General features: G+C 39.8%; 3 protein-coding genes across 3 annotated transcripts; 2 read left to right on the top strand and 1 right to left on the bottom strand.

Annotated features, from left to right (window-relative positions):
- Positions 1-12: 12 nt before the first annotated feature.
- ints11 (integrator complex subunit 11) lies at positions 13-8,874 on the bottom strand. Its single transcript, XM_030119056.1, has 17 exons — positions 8,505-8,874; positions 7,763-7,860; positions 6,865-6,938; positions 6,200-6,428; positions 5,989-6,087; positions 5,875-5,909; positions 5,618-5,756; positions 5,458-5,522; positions 4,703-4,892; positions 4,547-4,630; positions 4,379-4,468; positions 3,722-3,884; positions 3,511-3,621; positions 2,389-2,450; positions 2,158-2,300; positions 1,418-1,547; positions 13-649 (listed from the first exon to the last, which is right to left on the bottom strand). Exons 1-17 carry the CDS (start codon positions 8,530-8,532, stop codon positions 584-586), a joined length of 1,806 nt encoding a protein of 601 aa, XP_029974916.1. The 5' UTR covers positions 8,533-8,874; the 3' UTR covers positions 13-583.
- A 639-nt stretch (positions 8,875-9,513) lies between these two features.
- LOC115408351 (ceramide-1-phosphate transfer protein-like) lies at positions 9,514-13,022 on the top strand. Its single transcript, XM_030119058.1, has 3 exons — positions 9,514-9,532; positions 9,654-9,805; positions 11,908-13,022. Exons 2-3 carry the CDS (start codon positions 9,675-9,677, stop codon positions 12,428-12,430), a joined length of 654 nt encoding a protein of 217 aa, XP_029974918.1. The 5' UTR covers positions 9,514-9,532; positions 9,654-9,674; the 3' UTR covers positions 12,431-13,022.
- A 2,013-nt stretch (positions 13,023-15,035) lies between these two features.
- LOC115408350 (ceramide-1-phosphate transfer protein-like) lies at positions 15,036-18,965 on the top strand. The gene is made up of 3 exons (XM_030119057.1): positions 15,036-15,128; positions 15,250-15,407; positions 17,554-18,965. The coding sequence occupies exons 2-3, from the start codon at positions 15,274-15,276 to the stop codon at positions 18,074-18,076; spliced, it is 657 nt and encodes a 218-aa protein (XP_029974917.1). The 5' UTR covers positions 15,036-15,128; positions 15,250-15,273; the 3' UTR covers positions 18,077-18,965.
- The last annotated feature ends 2,012 nt before the right edge of the window (positions 18,966-20,977 follow it).

Here is a 20,977-nt window from a genome sequence, read left to right as displayed (position 1 = left end):
GAAAATAGAATATATTGGAAAAAAAAAAAGTTTTATTTAAGAGTTTCAGTTTCTAACAGGAAGTGGCTGAAGTCCAACCACTGTTAAAGTAGACTACTCCTTAATTTATCACCAGTTGCAGCTTCAGTGTGAATATAGCTCTGAGTCATTTCCGAAGAGGTTAAGAATAGTAAGAAGAGAAGAATGGACAGATATGTGTTCAAATGTAAAATCTTGTCAGAAATACAATAAAGTACAGATATCTGGATGAAACTGCTGCAACAAAGATGCTTCTGCCCACGACAAATAAATGTAGAAAAATAGCACTGGCTCCAGCTACTGCAAAAATGAAGCTTTTTTGTAAAAATATTTATTCAAATTAACGCTGTATATCAAAAAAGATCTCCAGTGTCGGTTCTTTGTTTTTCTTGAAAGAGACCAATCAGGATGAGGGACAGGGAACATTCAACATGTGAAGACTGCCAGAAACACTGAGTGGGAGCACTGGCAGTGGTGTCCACTGGGAGGGAGTTTGGAGCCTGAAAATATACTTTGAAAGAAAATTTCAATGTAAATTTACAAGTTTTTGAAGGAAAAGTCCATTTTAGCACAATCCAGACGGAAGCCCCTTTTTCAACAGTGACGACAGGAAGCTCCCGAGGTCTTCATCCTGCCAGGAGGGAAAAAATATTACTAAAACAGAAACATGTCAATCATTTACAAAGCTGCATTTCAGTGGCTACCTATACCTGAGTTGAATTTTGAAATCAGACGCTTTTCAGATCAGAGTCACCAGGTTTGAAACCTCGCTGAGAGTCTGATTAATGCCATTCAAAAAAACGACAATGAGGCACGCTTTAACATTTAAATTTCTGTTTTCATTGTTCTAAAACACATAAAGCCACAGAAACCTCTCTGCCTCCACTGCTCCGAGTTTAACAAGCGGGTTTCCCCACCTTCTGCTTTTTTTTTTTTTTTTCAATCTTCTTCATGCTTTCCGACCCCCTCGTCTCGCACTGTCCACCTACACTACAGTCCTCTCACTCATCACGGCTGAAGCGCTGATCAGAAACTGCCTGCATGACTGTATAAATGGCATCCCCCCTCAGCGCTGCGGTCAGAACGACTTTCACTCCTGTGCTCTTACCAGCATTTAGCGGTTCTAAGTATTGAGGACAGGAAGTAGTGTTATTATATTTACCCTGTCACTTTCCTGTGCTTTTTCTGTGATTCTGCTTCGTTTCATTTGGTCATACAGGTACATAAAAAAAAAAAGAAAAAAGAAAAGAAAGCTGGTCTCCTAATTACTCTGAAATAAAATCTTAAAATTTGCCACCCTATCTCATGCAGTACAATGAAGATCTGAACGAAACCAAAACAGCAGATGATTTTACGGGTACAACCAGCTCCACTGATGAAAGACGGCTCTGATTTCTACCTGATAACTCCAGGAAAGCAGCAGGACTTTGGTGTTGGGGTCCTCGGCGGAGGAGGAGACTTTGATGACGATGGACTCCACCATGACGGTGCCGTCCGGGAGATGCTGGACGGCGTAACCTTTTAACACACTGCGGCACAGAGACAGACCATATTGTTTTTGTTTCGATGTTTTTCTTTGTGCTTAGGTAAAATAACGCTCCGTCCGTCTCCTGCAGCCCCCCTCCCTCTGGGTGAGTGGATCTTATCGATAAATTGTTGGGTCGGACTCGACAGAAACATAATGTTGATGTAAAGAAGAGAGATAGAGCTCAGTGACTGTAGTGATTAGCGTGGAATGATTATCATCTGGCTCTCAGGCCTCTGAGAACACAGCAGATAAAACCGTCTGCTTATTGACTAATAAGCAGACGGGCATGAAGTTATAGCTTTCTTCATCTGATTTCGGTAATTGATGCTGCACAGTCCAGATACTGAAGCGCTGTGGAGCATCAGGGATGATGCTGCGGACGAGGACATGCTCTCTATCTGGATCTCCTTTTATCACAACTGATCAACCTTTGAAACCTTCCCTGCTTCTTTCGTTGCTAAAACCAATACAGATACTACGCTTCCACTGATGCATATTAAAATTTGAAGAAAACAGTTATGAGTGTAGAAGTAGCGGAGGGAGAAAAGTAATTGTAAAATAATGCAAATGAGCAGCGGATGAATCTCCTGCGACCTTCCTCCACCTCTCACCTCTTCAGGTGTGTGTAGATCCTGTGGAGTGTGTCGGGGTCGCTGTGCGGGTCCTGGAGCGCCACGCGGCACGTGAAGCGCAGCTGATGCTCGTTGAGGCCCAGCTCCTTCAGGGCCTGCTCCGACGACACCAGCTTCAGGCTCTGCGCTCACGGAGACGTCCGGGGGACGAATGAGATTCATTGATTTGGTTGGTTTCAAACATACCGAAAAAAAACCCCATGAACTTACATTTTCTTTCATGATGAGGGTCCCGTGCATGGTGCGAGGTTTCTTCGGATCGGGAAGAGGCCCTTCAACAACACACAGTTGCACATCAATAAATAAACAATATTGTACAGTAGTGATGATAGACAGCAAAACAAATTAATGTTCTTGTTCCGAGAGGCGCTTTTCCAGTCAAAGTTTGACAAGAGCACAAAGAAATAAAAGCATTTTATTCAATAGAAAATAAAAGACTGCTGAATTGTTTTTCCTTGTATTCACTACATGTATTGTTTTAATGTCTTGAGTTGGACATCTCAGTTTGTCTATTTCATTATACTTAAAGTTTTATCTTATTTCTGACATTACACCAACATACGATGAGCTTTTAAATATATTTAATATTAATATTGTCATTTCTGCCCTCAAGTCACGACATAAAACAGCAAAACCATTCAAACCTTTAAGATAAGGCAAAGTTCAGTCTATATATTGAATAAAATCTTCAATTTTTCTCGGACTTATCCACAGAGCCGGTGTCCAAAACTCACTTTTTTCTTTATCCAGGGTTCACGCTTCACCTTTAACTTTAAAAGATTGCCCACTGTGCAACAAACTTAAAAAGAAAATAGAAATCTGTGGGGTTTTTTCCACATGTAATTTCATCAGCCCTGCAGGGAGCCTCTGCAGAAAGGCCTGAGAGCCGCGGCAGCCTCAGAGCCGTGATTACAGGCTCCTGGCGGAGGGGAAATGCACAATGGCTGAAAGTACACGGTAAGTGTTTTTTATTTATTGTGGCGTTCAAGGACTCAAAGTGCTTTAAACCGTTAGTCTGGTCCAGTTTTCTAACCTGTCTGCCTCCGGTAACCCCGCCACAAACCGTCTGAAAATATCGGGGTTGATTTTCATGACATTTCTTGTAAACTTCAGTCAACACGCCGTTCCACATGAGATTTCCCATCGTGATAACTAATCTAGGCCGATACAGTGCGAAGGCTGCACCAACACTGTAAACCAAACTCGAAAAAAAAACCACTTCAATCAAACCAGAAAAACAATCCAAATGTCAGTCCAGCAAGCAGAAACGTACAGTGAAACTTATGTAGGCACCGTTTACCAAAACTATCGATACCACAATAGATAAAATACCTCCGAGAGACATCTCCCGCTTCAGCAGATTGAGTGAAATATCCACGGGCACGCTGGGGTTTGTGGTCACGGTGGCCGTTTCTCCGTTGGCTGGCATGTAACAGTCTATACCTGACATTTTCAAAAAGGGAGCATTAAGAGAGCTGGAAATTCTTTACCCCCCCTCCGCCTCGACAGTGTTATGAATGTGAGCGACTCTGACAGCACTTACTGAACTCCTGCTCGATTTTGCCCTTGAGGAACTCCATTTTCGCCGCCTCGCCGTGCACCAGCAGCATGTTGCGGGGCTCCGCCATCCGGATGAGCTGCATGATGCCCTTAGCGTCCGCGTGCGCGCTGAAGGACATGTACTCCACCTGCAGCTTCACGTCCAGCTGCAACAATCGCATTAGCCGGTATATTTTCATCTGGTACATTTCCTTTTTTCACTTTGCTCTACTTGATGCTTAAATGGTTTGTTATGGTGATGGGGATGTCTTTATTCAAGCCTTTAGGTCTTCTTTCCTCTCAAGAATAAAGAAAGAAAAAGGAAAAAAAGTCAATGTCCTTTACTGTATGCTTTCGTGGCAACTTAACAAATACTCACCTCACACAACACAAGTTTTTGTGGTGTTGGAGGGTTTCAGACAGAGATGAACTGGATGCCTTTCCCTCTGTTTCCCATCTCTAAGCTAAGCGAATGACTTCCCTCATATTCATATTTAATAAGCTGTTATTAAGGGATATCGATTTGCACGTCATCATGAAGAAAGAGGCAAACGGATCATAAAAGAAATGCAGTGAAATGAATAAAATATGTGTCTTTATCGGCTGAGCTGAAGGAAATTACTAATAGATCATATGAGAGTAAATGAAATAGGAACTTTACCGTGGCTCTTCCTTCCATCTCCAGTTTTCTCTGCCCATTAAGGATCTTATGACCGATTGTTCCTTGCACGCAATATCCAGGCATGATTACCTTTAAAAAAAGATTGCACATTCACAGCTTCAGGAGTTGTGAAAATGAAATGCTGGATCGTTTGCTGCCGTGACTCACCATGTTCTTCTCATTGCCGGCCCATTTCTTGAATATTTGCAAAGACTGGCCGGCGTGCAGCATACCCGGCGTGGCAAACACCACCTGAAAGAGTCCACATTTTCTCATAACGAACTCATCGAAAACATGTACTCTGGGGTGAAAAATAAGTCTTACCATAGGTCCAGGATTATCAGCGTATGAGCGATCAAAGGCCTTGATGTGCTTGAATTCAAACATATTTCTCTGTACAAAGGTTTTTCTAATCTTCTGGTTGGTCCAGGTTATGAAAAGCTTGTAGTAATGATTAGCCTTCTCTGTCAGGCCGGTGGAGAAGTAGATTGGGGCCTTCAGGTTCATTCGCTCCCTGTGTGGTTAGAGGAGGAATTAGAATGTCTCTTCCATGACCCGATTAAAACGTTAATAAACCACAATTAGTCTATCAAGCCTAATAAAATGAGCGCGGCTATTTGGAGGAATTGTCAAGGCCAACACTGTATGTGCCCTTTCTTGTGTTGTTAATCAGAAGCAATTACTCTTCTCGAAAAGGATTTTTTTTTAGTCCCTCCAGAAAAATAAGAAGCTGTAATTTCAATAATTCATTAAAATTCAACCAATCTCCACGAATTTTGCATAATCTTGCAATTCTGTTGGATCACTGCAACTTGGCAAAATTGTAAGGTCATGCAGGATTCACAGAGATTGGTGGAATTCAAATTAGTTGTTGAAATTGCAGCGTCACATTTGCCTGGAGGGACTGGTTTTTTTTGTCTTTTTGTTTTTGTCAAAGTTGAATGCCAACAATTACAAGCTGCAAACATGTGATATCACGGAGAGGCAGGAAGCATGCAGTCATCACACACATCACCAGGTTTACTCTTTAATCTCTAACTTTCAGAAATACTGGCTCGGAAAAAAAAAAGGAAGTCTACCAAAACGTTTCCAACAGGATGCAGAGTTCCTGTGCTCGTCCGAGGGCGAAGACCGGAATGAGAACCTAAAAAGTTTATGAAAAGCGAGACGTTAGAAAACCCTATAAAATAAAGCAAAATATTAATGAAGAAATCCCCTCCTACTGGTTGATTAATGTACCTTTCCACCTCTTTCTATTGATTCGTGCACTTTCTTCAGAAAGTCCCTCTCTCGGCACCTCTTCGAGTCGCGGATGGTTGTGGCGTAAGTCGACTCTGAGATGAGGATGTCTGGACGGCATTTATCGATCCACGCCGCACTACAAGCACACAACGCCAGCAAGAGGGATCACACAACCAGGACTGACAAAGAAGTTAACCGCAACTTTACCAGCATTTTGATGCCTATTAGCACTTAATGACGTGAAGACCGCTTACCCTAAATGCCTGTCTGGCGTCATGTTGTAGTCGCCCTAGAATGAAAACACTCTTTATTGCGACTGCTGTTTGTACGACAGCCGACCGACACAAAGAAGGTTTCTTTCGACTCACGGTGTAAACCACAGACTCGGATCCCACTTTGATGTGCACCATGGCAGCTCCCAGGACATGGCCTGCATAGTACGCCTTGATCTCCAGCTCATCATCCACCTGCCAGCAGCACAACAGGAACACCTTCATTTACCATCAAAAGAGGCGAAGCAGCTGGTGCACTGACGATTCTTAAAAGGATATCTGGACCCTAAAAAAAACTGATGTGCACCTGCACAGTTTGGTGGAGGTTCAAAGGAACCACTTTCTTCATGCAGTCCTTGATCATCTGCGAGGTGAAGAAGTTGGTTTCTCCCTTTTTGTCGACGGTGATTTTGCGGAAATCTTCCAGCAGGATGGGACAGATGGCCTTGGTGGGATGGGTCATGTAAATGGGTCCATCATAGCCCACCATCTCACTCATGTAGGGCAAGGCGCCGCAGTGGTCCAAGTGGAAATGGCTGAGAAGAGAGAAATGTGGGGCAGTAAAAAAAGTGAGTTATTAAATGTATGTTGTCAATCAGGAATTAACTACTTTGATACTCATTGGCACGACCAGAGACCCAAATTATGACTGGACACTTCTATGGAATTATATATGATGCCTATGTCTTCGAATATAGAGAAAATAATACAAGCTTAATGAATAGGAATGCATGGATTTTTAAGTTTTACATATTAAAAAGTATTCAAAAATACAGTGATAACAGATTAGCTACATTTCAAATCTACTTTGAACATGGTTTACATGACATGCTCACCACCTATTAACCTTAAAACCAACAGATTCAGGGTACGGGGTGTGGGCTGCTAATCACTCGTTTTACATGCCCATTTTTGATATTTTAAGAACAGGTGAAGTTACTACTGAAGCAGAAGAAACATAACACAGCAAACCTGATGATAACGCAGTCCAAGAAGTCCGTCAGACGTCCATTCTGAGTTATGTAGGAGAAGTCTGGGAAGCGTCTCTGGAATGACAAGATGGGATGGTTTTAGAAAGTGAGACTATGACTAAATGCTGTCTTCTTCTACAACAGAAGACTCACTGTAGGGTGTCCAGGATAGTGTAAGAAGTTATTAAAGATGCCCTTTAGGCACAGAGCCGAAATCAATATTTTCAACACTTAAAAAAAAAAGTATACTTTTAGATCACTCTCAATATTCACGTTGTACAAAAAAAAAAAAAAAACAGATCCTTTAATTCCTATTCAAGATAAAGCAGTTCTTGCAAACATCAGCTGCATATTTTGGGATCAATGTCCTCTGCATCACAATGAATTTGGAGCACAATTAGTTCCCCTGACTCCGACTCTGATGATAAACTCTGAATAAAACATTCGGTTGTGCATTAATGGGAACCGAGACTCTATGAGGTTATAAAAGTCCCACTTCCCAGTTCACAGAATTCACATGACAATAAGTATGCAACAGTGCTGCCTCCTGCAGTGCCACTGTGCTGCTGTCAAGGTACAGAAAGGAATCAAAGAAGCTTGTAATCTCAATGAAATATGGTTCAGGAGCTACAATTTATTTTTCATACTACATTTAAGCACATTTGCCATATGACTCTTTGTTTCCTGCTAATAACATAAATTAACTATATATGTCCAGACAGACACAAATGGACTCAAAGAGATACAACATAACTACAGATAAAAACAAATGTAAAAGAGGTGAATCAACAGCACATGCTATACTGACAGCCACAAAGAAACACGAAGGAACCATATAAACAGTGAGTTGACTCTTAGGAGATGTCATGCGTTTTATTATTTGGAGAGGCTTCACTCACATCATCATTGTATCCCATGTGCATCCCGCAGTCCAGCATGATGTTTTTGCCTCCGATGGACACAAGGATGCAGCTACGGCCAACATCCTGACCAGCTCCTTACAGAGGAAAGACAGATTGACAGAGAGTTAAAAACCACAATTACTTTAGTATTGTGAACTTATTTTGAACTGCAAAAAAGAGGATACTTATCTCAGCTTTGACATACTATAGATTTACTCAAAGATGCCTTATAATTGTAGTATAAACTATATTTTTTCTCTTTGTATATAAAGATCTGTTAACTAACAAATCAATATCTCTTTCAAAAACCAAAAGAGACAAATAGCTCTATTGTGCCTACAATAATCTCTCCCACAATCAACAGTTACTTTGGGAAAAAATCTCTAGATAATAATGATATAGATAAATGAAAGGGTTGAAAGAAACTACTGTTAAGAACAGCTTTGGCATAATGCAGTTAACGGTTTTTAGAATGATTTTAATGTTTTGAGTTTATGATGACACATTATAATGCTGTACTATTGTAAACAATGAAACAGTCACCCAACAAAGATAGTAGTTTAACCAAATCAAACAGAGAGTAACTACACAGAGGGGGCAACGTTCAGCTTTAGACTACGACAAGTAAACAGATACTTTATTACAATCCATCACTCTGGCTTTTTATCAAACAGTTAGCTGCAGTGAAGGAGTCCTGTTGACGGAACTAGCTCAGCAGCATGCACGACTCGAGACTTACCGAGCGGCGTTACTTTGATTTCAGGCATGTTTCCTCATTCGGGAGGCGGGAGACCACAGCAGCGGAGCTAAAACTGCACGTCCAAAAATATCTAATCTGCTATAAAGATTTATTTCGTGTAACTTATGAGACATGCGCCTGATTCGGAGTTAGCAGTCAAGCTAGCCGCTAATGGCTAATTTCCGGTCTTGGTCTCCAGAAGAAAAGTAAATATGTGATAAACTACTTTTTCTGTAATTGTAATTGCATGTAGAACACAACGTTAAATTTAAGGTCTTAAATATATTATTTCTGCAAATCTTGAATGAATTAGCGAGCCAATTAGGCAGCCCTGAAAATGAAGGAAGAAAAACAGTTATTTTGGAAGTACTTTCGGTATGTCCGGTTTGAGTCTGCGCAGTAGAGGCCATAAACATCATAACGTGTTTTAATGAATATTAAATTAGACGGTGTTCCAATGAATGCTTGTCATCTGTAGAATAATCTGAGAAGCGCGGGGTTCCGTGTGGACTTGGTCCAGAAATGGTCCAAAATGTCCCACATGTGCTCGTTTTTCCATTTTCACGAATCCCAAAAACGTTTCATAAATCAGAAACGGTGTTTTAATGAAAGTTGATCATGTCTAGAATAATCTTGTCCAGATTTGAGAAATCTAGGTACAGTAGCTTTTGTTCTGGACTTCCTTCAATGTGTTAGTTAAGAGGATTACTGTTAAATAAAATAAATAAAGTTTGAGTTTGAAATATGTTTTTTTTTTTTTTCATTTTGACAAATATAATAAAGGTTGTAGATATTCAATATTGCTTGTCTGGCAAAGTTTTTGTGTCAATTAAATTGTTAAACGTGGTTTGACATTAATAGCCTAGGTAGTACAGAAGATGGATAAATAGTATAAAATTAAATGTGAAACTATCTCCCCCTTAATTTTCCCCTTGAATGGCGGAAGCTAAAGGAGCGGTCAGACACATATAAAAGGGTCGGATACCAGAAATGCTTCATTTTTCTTTCACTTCTAACTTCCCTCGCAGGTGCGGCGTCCGTTATTTATTACGTCTGAACCTCATTGTGCAAAGTTCTCCAGTTTAGTTTTGGCTGATAAATAAATTACATTTTCTCATCCATTTGTTCTGTTTTTTTTTCGGTCTGCAGCTCTTCATCGTAGAATAAATCATGGCCGGTTCCGAAGCTGCAGAGGAGAAGTTCTGCTTGCAGGAGGTGGTCGACGCTTACAGGCTGTGTCTGTCTCCAGAGAAGGAGGTCTATCTGGAGCACTACATCGCTGGATGGCGTGCGCTTGTAAAGTAAGTGAATTTAAAATTTATTTTGACTCAGAATTTTCCCGTATGTTTGTGTTTAAATATATATATATATAAAAAAAAAAAAAAAAAAAAAAAAACGATTTTATTAGTCAGAGGTTTATCCTTCTAAATATTGTTTGATTTTTTAAAATTGTTTTTTTTTCATCTTTTTTTTCATCATTTATCAGGGTTTTCTAAAACGTCAATTAAAAAAACAGCAACAACAACAACAGATGTATGGGCTCAATATAATGATATGAATGCTTTGCATCTGGAAATGAATGTTTGCAGATAATTTCAGAGTTTGTAGATCAAGTTTTGCCATGCTGTGAAAAATATCTGCACGGAAAATTCAACTTTGTGAATGTGTAGAAAAGGATTCCCATGATTGTAAAAAAAAAAAAAAAAAGAAAGAAAAGGAAAAAGAAATTGCCTGGGTGAAAAGAAATAGAAGTTCCGCTGCAAAGATCCTGTTTTGAGTTGCGAAGCAATAAAAACTACGTGCTGGTCTCAGGAAGTTGCGGTTGTGCGTTTTTACAGTGTCTTGACTCCTCTACCTGATTGGACAGCGACAAACGAGACTATCCAATCAGGAAGCAGAGGACTTTCTGTCAGTCAGCAGACTCTTACAAGGGGAAGTTGATGGTTTCACTGCGGTTGGAAATTCAGACAATTGCACCGTGCAGTAATCTCATGACCTTAGAGTTGAACTTTAATTCCCACAATATCGGAAATGATAACCCACTTTTAAATTATAACTCAATTGCCAAGGTGTAAAAACAAGTACAATTTCGGGTGTGTGATGTAAATATGTGCAAGCTGCCTTAAACCTTTAAAAGTTGCAGTGTGTAATGCATTTTTCACATTAATGTGATATTCTTCAGATGTTTGTACTGAAGTTAGCATGCCAGCTGGCAGCAGCCTCTCCAGTATTGTTCTTGTATGATCCATGCAGTCTCCAGGGGATGGTTCAGCTGTAAGTTTGAGTTGAAGAAGAAACGTGTATGTTCTGAAATGAAAGCCGTTCCTCTAGGGAAGGTTCCTATAGATCTGTGTCGTGCAAAGGGCAACTGAGCAGATGGTGAACCATGTGCTCTTCACTCAGGGTGAACTCCTTCGTCAGCTCCATCCACTTTGTGCTGACATGAACTGAGGGTGCCGCACTAGGATCACATATATTAGATGAACAGATAAAGAATCACAGATGTTTTTCTGATGTTTTGATTTCACTGGTCTGGTCCACTCGATATCAAATCAGGCTGTGCTCAAAAGAAAATCAGTTCATAATTAGTTACCAAGTAAGTAAAGTCTTTGAAGTTAAGTATTTAGTACAAAAAAACCCTAACAAAAACTGGGATGACGACAAAATGGACAATTTAAAAAAACATTTGTGTAACCTGGGGGAAAAATCCTAATTATCGTAATATCTTCAGAATTTTCTGTCAGTGATATTGTAGCTGAATCAAATGGATTTCATGTCTGCAGTTCTTGGAGTGTATTCTGATGAAAAATCACTTCAGAAATACCTGAACAAAAAAAATTCCATATGAATGGAGATAGGAAACAAAGGAGGGAAATCATCTGAAGCTCTCAGATGCAACACGTTCACAGAAACCAGATAAATAGTATTTTAAATGTAGCTGGTCTCAGATTTTTGACTTTTAAAAGTACTGCATTTAAGAAACTTGCAACAACTGAGTTGTGTGCTTTTTAACAGCATTTTTTCTAATGCAACAGTTGTCTTACTTTTACCTTTGTTTTGAATGATCCTAGTCATTGATTGTTAAAGTGTTCACTAAAATATGCAGCTCAAATCAGTTGAAAGCAAAGGAAAAGTCAATAAAAGCAGCCAAACAGGAAAAAAGTCTGCACCTTAAAGATGAGAGTGATGAGTAGGACTGAGGATTTTATTCTCTGTTTGCTCTGGGAGAATCTGTGACACTAATGAATTACTGCAGCTCATACACCATAACTCTTCCAAAGCAAAACGCTCATGTGAACTGAACTGTTGTGATTTGCAGGAATACACAGCAGGGCCATACTGAATCCACCACACTGTAATGTAGCTGTAGACCAAATCCCATGTGTGTCTATTCCTTTTACAGGTTTCTCAACAGCTTGGGAAGTGTCTTTGGATTTATTGCTGTGGAGGCTCTCACCAAGATCCAGACCCTGGTGACCTTCTTGAACGGTGAGAACGGCTCGCAGTATTCCACCCTGCAGTCCATGGTCAAGTACGAGCTGGACAACGAACTGGTGGATCTGACCACGAGGGGGCCGCACCCAGAGTCGGGCTGCCGCACTCTGCTGAGGCTCCACCGTGCACTGAGGTTCCTGGAGCTCTTCCTGGAACGCCTGCGCGTCAGCACCGAGGACAGCAAGACGTCTGTCATGTGCACCGAAGCCTACAACGAGTCCCTGGCTCAGCACCACCTTTATGCAGTCCAAAAAGTGGCGTGTCTGGCGTTCCTTGTGCTTCCCGGGCGTCCCACTTTTTTCGAAGTGATGAACGTGGGGCCGCCGGAGCAGGTTGTGTCCATGCTGGGGGAGGCTGTGCCCCTCATCTCTGAGGTGTATAAGATTACAGAGGAACTTTATGCTGAGCATAATCTGCATGATTTACCTTAAAAAGTAAGAAGTTCGATTTCCTGCCATCTCATGCAAAATAAATTGCTTGCAACTGTTCCTACTGAAGAGCTATTGACCCAGCTGCCTCCACTTTGGGGGGATTTGAAGGTTGTGTATCACTGTTTGCAAATTCATCCACTTTATCAGAACCTACTCTGTGCCTTTTTTAGTATAGAAATCTGCATGCTTTGTATTTACTTAATTTATTTGCACTTTTTGAATATCTTTTAAACATACAGTTCCTTTAAAAGTGAATGAGTTTTTATGTTGAACATAGGAATAAAATAAGTCCTTTTGTCATTCCTCTCTAGAAAAAAACAGATTTACAAAACAAAGAAGATCAAGTTGATCTGGAACCTCTTCGTTTCCAGATATTGAAGTGCTTAACTTCTTTTCAGAAATTACTGCTCAACGATTTTGATTTTCTCTATAAGTCGAAACTCAGGCTATGATTATTTGATATGACTTGTTCATGGGCAATAATTTAAATCCACAAAAACGCTGATTTTGGATTTTTCTGTTTGCAAACTTCATGGTTGCTGATCATTCACACATACGTAGTTACTTATTCAACTCAATAAAATGTATTTCAACCGGCTTTTGACTGCTGTGCTGTTTATTTAATTAAATGTACCCATATCATGATTTTGATATGGGTACATTTACTCATGAACTGTGTAGATAATTGTGCGTTGTGATCATCTACACGTCTTTTGATTTGATTTGATTTGATTTATTTGGATCCCCATTAGCATGGCAGTGCCAAAGCTATTCTTCCTGGGGTCCATACAACATCTTCACAATGTGTCAAAGCAGCCACATTATCTACAAAACAATCCATATACAAATTCCAAAAACAAAAACACAAACAAATACATAACATAACAACAAACAAACAATACAAGACCGCTCCTAGGTCAGTAGAGATACACCACATTCACATATCATATCTATGTAGATCCACACATATTATGCACATTGGTCACACAAAAACTCAAATCTCTTTTGCCCTTCCATCTTACACGTAAACACCCTTGAAGCAAAAACCCTGATGTAACAATTAAAATTCAAATCAGATTTGACAGTCACCCATTCATTTACTGTTTATGCCAGGAACCATTTCTGTTGCAAAGGTGCAATTTTAAGTAATATTTGTAATTCCAGTTGACCCATATTAAGTCTCTATTATACACAGATGTTTTTTGACCAACTTCTTGAAAATTATTTTGCTGTTTTCTTGTGCAATATTTTCTGGTAGTTTATTCCATTCTTGCATAGCTCTATACATAACCATTCGTTTAACTGTATTTGTTTTTGATTTAGGTAATGTAAAATTTCCTCTGGTAGCATGTCTAGTTGCATAGCTATGTCTAGCTGAACTAAAATATACATTTTTATACAAGATTGATGGTTTTTTTGTGATTAAAATGTTTCTAAAGAAAACCAGTAACGAATACAATAATCTTTCCTTTACCAATAACCAGTCCAAACACTTGTGCATAGCTATGATATTTGTTCTGTAACCACAATGCAAAGCTATTCTTGCTGCTCTATTTTGTACAATTTGCAACTTTTTTATATTTTCTTGTGACGTACTAGACCAAATTACTGGACAGTAGTCCAGAACTGATAATACTAGAGATTGCAAGACTAGTTTAATTACACTTAGTGACATGAAAGCTGCACACCTTTTCACAACAGAAACAGCACTTCCCATCTTGGATACCATCTTATCAATATGTCTCGTCCATGATAATCTATTATCTAACACAACACCAAGTAATTTTGTTTCTTGTACTTGTTTTACAGGCATATTATTTATAAAAAGATTCAATTCAGGCTGTTCTTGTAAAGTATATGTTGTACCAAATATAATACTGTTTGTCTTCAATACATTAAGTATCAACTTATTTTTCCTTATCCATTCCACCACAGATTGCACTTCCTGCTGTAGGGACGTATTTAGCTCTGAGCATTTAGGTGCCGACAACCAGATTGTAGAGTCATCTGCATACATTGATACAGTAGCCTTATCTAGTACTAGTGGTAAATAATTTGTATAGATTGTATATAATAACGGCCCCAAACAGCTCCCTTGAGGCACTCCACAGCTGACCTCCCTCTCATCAGAGTAACTGCCATTGAAAAAAACCTGTTGTTTTCTATTTGTTAAATAACTTTCCAACCATAATATTGGTGACTGTGAAAACCCATAACATTCTAACTTTTTAATCAATATTTCATGGTCAATAATATCAAAAGCAGCTGTAAAGTCCAGCATAACTGCTCCTACTAATTTCTTTTGTTCTATATCCATTAACCAATCATCTGCCATCTGAGCTAGGGCAGTTGCTGTGGAGTGGCCTTTCCTGTATGCATGTTGGTAATCCGTGGTTAAATTATTTAAGGAAAAATAAGTTCTAATTCTGAGTCTGAGTGAATTTAAGATGCTCAGTACGTTACTTCTTTCATTGATTTTGTGATTTTTATCATTGCATGGGCTTCTTCTGACTCGGTTATATACAAATAAAATATAGGGAAGATAATAATAAACATTTATTTTGAAAGCACTTCCGGTATGTCCGGCGTGAGTCTGCGCAGTAGAGGCGGATTACAACAGGAAGCAGCCGTCCGTCACATCAAGGGGTCGGAAAACAGAAATGCTTCATTTTTCTTTGACTTCTAACTTTCCTCTCAGGTACGGCGTCCGTGATTTACTTCTTTACGTCTGAATCTAATCGTGCAGAGTTCTCCAGCTCAGTTTTGACCGATAAATGTGTTTTCTCATTCATTTGTTCCCCGTTTTCCTCGGTCGGCAGCTCTTCGTCGTAGAATAATAAAGCATGGCTGGTTCCGAAGCTGCAGACGAGCAGAAGTTCTGCTTGCAGGAGGTGCTCGACACGTACAGGCTGTGTCTGTCTCCAGAGAAGGAGGTCTACCTGGAGCACTACGTCGCTGGCTGGAGAGGCCTTGTAAAGTAAGTGAATTTAGTTCTTAATGTTCTCATGAGTTTGTGTTCCACAATGCCTGGAATGCTAAATATGTAAACAAAAAAAAAAAATCCTGTTTTATACACCAGAGGCCCATCCTTGGAAAAACAGACCAATATTTTTTGTCAGAGTTTTCTAAAACGTGAAGTAAAACAACAAGTCTCTGAAAGAGGTGCTTTAGATTGAAAACTCATCTTACTTCGGGGGCTACAGACTGCTTTATTTGATTTCTGGCACATTTCTTGTATTTCTAACAAAACGCATGGTATGGTATAACAGTTGTCCTTTAAGAAGGTGCACTGTGAAATCCTCTTTGCTTCTCTTCAGACTCATGTTGGGAAAAACCTGTAGTTCCTCAGACCGTGAGATTTATTCAGTTTTCAGTTTGTGGTTTTCACTGACAATTGTCTGTTAAGTTGTGTGGTTCAGTGTTATTATTAGGGAATTATCTGTCCATGTCAATGATTATAATTTCTTTAATTAAATGGAAAAATCCCCTCTCTCTTTTTTTTGGTTTATAATCTGCAGGCCTGTTTAGGTCCACGTACCACATGTTGGACAGACACCCTGGTTGGATATAATTAGACGTGGCACTGATGTTGCTGTAGGTGGAGCTGGATTTACCTGTTTTCAATTGCATTACTTTGTGAGTGTTTGGTCAAGCCCTTATGAAGTACTAAAGCCGCTGTGAAATGATCAACTTCACAGGTATGAATGAAGATGTTGTAATGTTAGTTGTCACTTCTTTTGCTGAGATTCTGAACAGCTTTTGAAATTAAACCATATGAGATGTTGTCTCCGGTTGAACACTCTCCAGTTTCAGTTGCTGTGTTCTTCAGTTTCCTTCCTGCTTTACAAGCTGCCAGATAAGACATGACATGACTGCTCCTGTTATTTCATTTTCCAAGGTGTAAAACAAAGTACCCTTTCAGGTGTGTGATGATCCAGGACAAAATATGTGCAAGCTGCCTTAAACACGTAAAAGCTGCAGTGTGTAATGTAATTTAAAATTTTGCATTGTTGTAAATAGGTTAATTACCTGAAACAACAGCCTGATGTTTACATGTTACGCTGTAGATCTGGGTGAGTTAGCATGCCAGCTGGCAGCAGCCTGTCTAGTATTGTTCTTGTATGATCCATGCAGCCTCCAGGTGGTGGTTTTGAGGTGCAGGTTTGTTCTGAAATGAAAACTGTTCCTCCAGAGGAGGTTCCTATAGATCTGTTTCGTGCAATGAGCAACTGAGCAGATGGTGAACCGAGTGCTCTTCACATGAACTGAAGGTGCTGCAATACTCTGACTTCAGCTGCTCCCAGGCTTACCAATCCAGCATCTAGTCCAGAGGTGACCAGCATGTAGCACACTGTCATAAACCATCCTGTCAGATTGTCTCACAAAATGTGACTTTATCAACTCTTCATTATTATTATTTTTCTGGATGCCTTTTGTTTCATTCACTGAGGAAAACACTGTTTTCGGAGTGACAGTAGACGTAATACAACACTGAGTTGAGTTGAGTCGGAGCATTAGCATTAGTGGTGTAGTGATTTTAAAACACAGTAATAAGTTCGTGGGTTCAAATTCCGGCAGGAGCTTGGGGGCTTTCTGTATGTAGTTTGCATGTTCTCCCCGTGTGTACGAGGGTTCGCTCCAGGTACTCCTGCTTCCTCCCACAGCCCAAAAACATGCATGGCAGGTTAATTGGTGACCCTGAATTGCCCTAAGGGGAATGTGAGCCTGCATGGTTGTCTGTCTGCGACAGATTGTTGAACTGGCCAGGGTGTAACCTGCTCTAGCCCATATGAAGCTGGGATTGGCTCCAGGCCACCGCAACCCTGAGCGGCAAGGAAAATGAATGAATGAATGGGAGTAGAAAACAAAGGAGGAAATCATCTTGGGCTCTACAGTGTAACCGATTTGCATTTCTGTTGTTTTAGGTAAACTTAATTTTTTGATTGCTCTTAAAATGCCTCTGGCACAGGGGTGTGTATAAAATGAATAAAAGAGCACAGAGGACACGAAAAAATATGCATCCTAACGCAGTTGAAAGCAAAGGAAAAGCTTCCAAAAAGGAAAAAAGTGTTTGCACAATAAAGACCGCGACCAAATCCCATGTGTGTTTCTTCCTTTTACAGGTTTCTGAACAGCTTGGGAAGTGTCTTTGGATTTATTTCTAAGGATGCTGTCACCAAGATCCAGATCCTGGTGGCCCTCTTGAACGGTGAGAACGGCTCGCAGTATTCCACCCTGCAGTCCATGGTCAAATACGAGCTGGACAACGGACTGGTGGATCTGACCAAGAGGGGACCGCACCCAGATTCGGGCTGCCGCACTCTGCTGAGGCTCCACCGAGCACTGAGGTGGCTGGAGCTCTTCCTGGAACGCCTCCGCGTCAGCACCGAGGACAGCAAGACGTCCGCCTTGTGCGCTGAAGCCTACAACGAGTCCCTCGCTCAGCACCACCCTTGGGTGGTCCGAAAGGCGGCGGGCATGGCGTTCCTTGTGCTCCCCGGGCGTCCCACTTTTTTCGAAGTGATGAACGTGGGGCCCCCGGAGCAAGTTGTGTCCATGCTGGGGGAGGCTGTGCCCCTCATCTCTGAGGTGTATAAGATTACAGAGGAACTTTATGCTGAGCATAATCTGCTTGATTTACCTTAAAAAGTAAGAAGTTCAATTTCCTGCCATCTCATACATAATAGTCTGCAACTGTTCCTACTGAAGAGCAATTGACCAAGCTGCCTCCACTTTGGGGGGATTTGAAGGTTGTGTGTCACTGAATGTGAGTTCATCCACTTGTGGATAAACTTGCATGAACCTACTCTGTACCATTTTTATTGTACAAAGCTGCATGCTTTGTATTTACTTGACATAATGCACTTTTTAAATCTTTTAAATGTACAGTTCCTTTAATCGTGATTGAATTTTATGTTAAACAGAGGAATGAAACGAGTCCAGATGACTTCCCTCTATGGAAAAAGCTGATTTACCAAACAAAAAAGATCAAGTTGATCTGGAGCCTCTTTTTGATATTGAAGTTTTTAAGTTAGTGGCATTTTCAGAAAATCCTGTTTGGCTCTTAAAAGAAAACCCACGCCTCCTCAGTTGTATCACAAAAGGTTCTGAAGTAATTGAAGTTATGAGACAACAAAATCTTCGTTGAGATCATTTTCACTTTTTCCTCAGTTTTTTTGATTCTTCAGTTCAGAATATAAATAGTTTTGTCAAAAAAAAACTATTTAACTGAATATAAATATACTGATAGCTTTTTGAGTTTTCTCAGAAACATATGGAATCAATACTCTACAATTCGCTGCTGAATGAATGAAATGAAAGTCACAGAGGTCTGTACTGTAAACATTCTCAATGCAGTTTTCATTTGCTGTACAAATGAAAACTTAAGCTGTGTTTTTATGTGATGTACTTGTTCATGGGCATTAATTTAAATACACTAAAGCACCAATTTTGAATGATTCTGTTTACAAACGTCGTGGTTGCTGATCATTCGCACATACATAATTATTTATTCACCTGAATAAAATGTATTTCAACCGGGTTTTGACTGTTGTGTTATTTCATTTCTTTTGATATTTGTTCCTAGACATGAGTCTTGACCTTCAGCACAAGATACCTGGCTTCCAATCCTGGTTTGAAATACGAAGGTGCAGCCAAGACAAATCTTCTATTGTGCAAGTTGCAATAGCTGAGTGTGATGATCCCTGGGAAAGGTAGCAGCCCAATAGAGGCTAATAATATAACAGATTGAAACTATTATCATCTGTCTTCCAGTCAGTGAAAAGCTTTTCCTGAGACTTGGTACTCATGTGTCACCTGCGCATCCCAGAGCAAACACTCCTGCAGATAATTTATTAGGATAAAGCAAGAATGTGATTTGAAAAACAAAACCAGCACAGGGAGAACATGTGAACTGCACAGCAAAATCATGATATGGGTACATTTACTAATGAACTGCGTCGATAATTGTGTGTGGATACATGAAACTATGATCACCTAGGTGTCTGAGCAAAATTATGATGCTCAATATTTTTTTTATTTAACTGATTTATTGATTACTGTGTAGGCTTTTTCTAATTTGATTATAAATTTGATCAAACTGGCAAATATTTAAAATAACACAGACAGATAGAAATTAATATGTCTTAATACATCAAAGTTTAGACAGGGAAGGGTGACATAAATGTTTTCTTTGCTTTATTGAGATTGTTATTTTTCAGTGTGCATATTTAAAAGTAGCTGTTTGTATTCCGTTAACAATATTTGCTGAACAATAATTGTAAATAATTTGGAGTATCTTCGTGTATGCTCAATGGATGATGATATTGTATGCTCAGTTTATATTATATTCGAAATGTTCGACTTCATTCATTCATTCTTTCATTTCATGGCTGATCATGAAAAAGATGCGTTCAATGGGAAGTTTTTCAGTTGTGAAAATTGTCGATCTAAAAATAGTAAGCACTTATTCCACTCCTGTACTTAATGCAGAGACCTTAACGAGCTGTTTAATGAGCTCTGAGAAATTTAGAGAAGCTTATGAGGTCCAAGAGGCTTTAAGGTGATTTAATATGATAATAAATCTTCACAAATGAGCCCGTGGAGGTAAATTAGGATTCTTTTGAGCTGCCTTTGAACGCAGCAAAAATCCCCGGTCTCCGTGCTTTGCTGTTGCTGGTCGTCATGGTAACCAGAGCGTCGTGGCCGCGGCGCTGACGCTCTGTGGAAAAGACTTCCTGTTGCTGCGGGCACACTGAGAGCAAACGGTATTTTAATGTTCTTAAGCTTGTATTTTAGCGACAGCAGCATGCATATTTATTCAGGGTGCGATTTGTGAGGTAGTACTGAGGTGATAATTCTCCCTTTCGTCCCCGTATCTTTCCCCTCTACTGATTTTTAATGTCATGGAGGAATAAAGTCTGTCTCGCCCTCGCAGTGATTAAAGCTACTTCACCTCACACTGGACTTATCAACCTGAATCAAAGTATTTAAAACTCTAAAAATTGCAACTCCTGACAGTTAAACTTACCTGTAAACTGTCGGACTTCCGCTGTGTTAAAGCATTACCTAACTGGAAAGTCAAGTTTCCTGACGTGTTATTTAATATAATCAACTTCATTACGACCATCATCAGTTTCCCACAATTTGAAATCACTTTAAATGTGAGTAAATATTTCTGTAGGTAAACGAATATCTGCTTTAACAAAGCAACCGGATACAGTAAAAATAGCAGGTCCTTTTTTCGTAGTCTTTGTGGAGTACTTTGCGCTTTAACTTTAGTATTTTTGATTTTCTTTGTAATTTTATTAGTTACTTTCTTGAAAACTACACTGTGAGCAATGGGCTGGTGGCGCAGAGACCTAAAACCCAGCCCTCCAGTCATAAATCTTCCTGGGTTACCACTCCCTCTTTACTCAATGTTACAGTAGTAATACTTCAAAATAAATATTATAAATAATATAGATATTTTATGCAGTTTTCTAATGTTTCTTTGTTTTTGTTTTTTTCAATGTGTCCCCAAAGCCAATCTGTGACTGCTTTGAAGAA

The sequence above is a fragment of the Salarias fasciatus genome, chromosome 20 (assembly GCF_902148845.1).
Source record: "Salarias fasciatus chromosome 20, fSalaFa1.1, whole genome shotgun sequence".
Taxonomy (NCBI): Eukaryota; Metazoa; Chordata; class Actinopteri; order Blenniiformes; family Blenniidae; genus Salarias; species Salarias fasciatus.
This window is presented reverse-complemented; position numbering and strand designations above follow the sequence as displayed.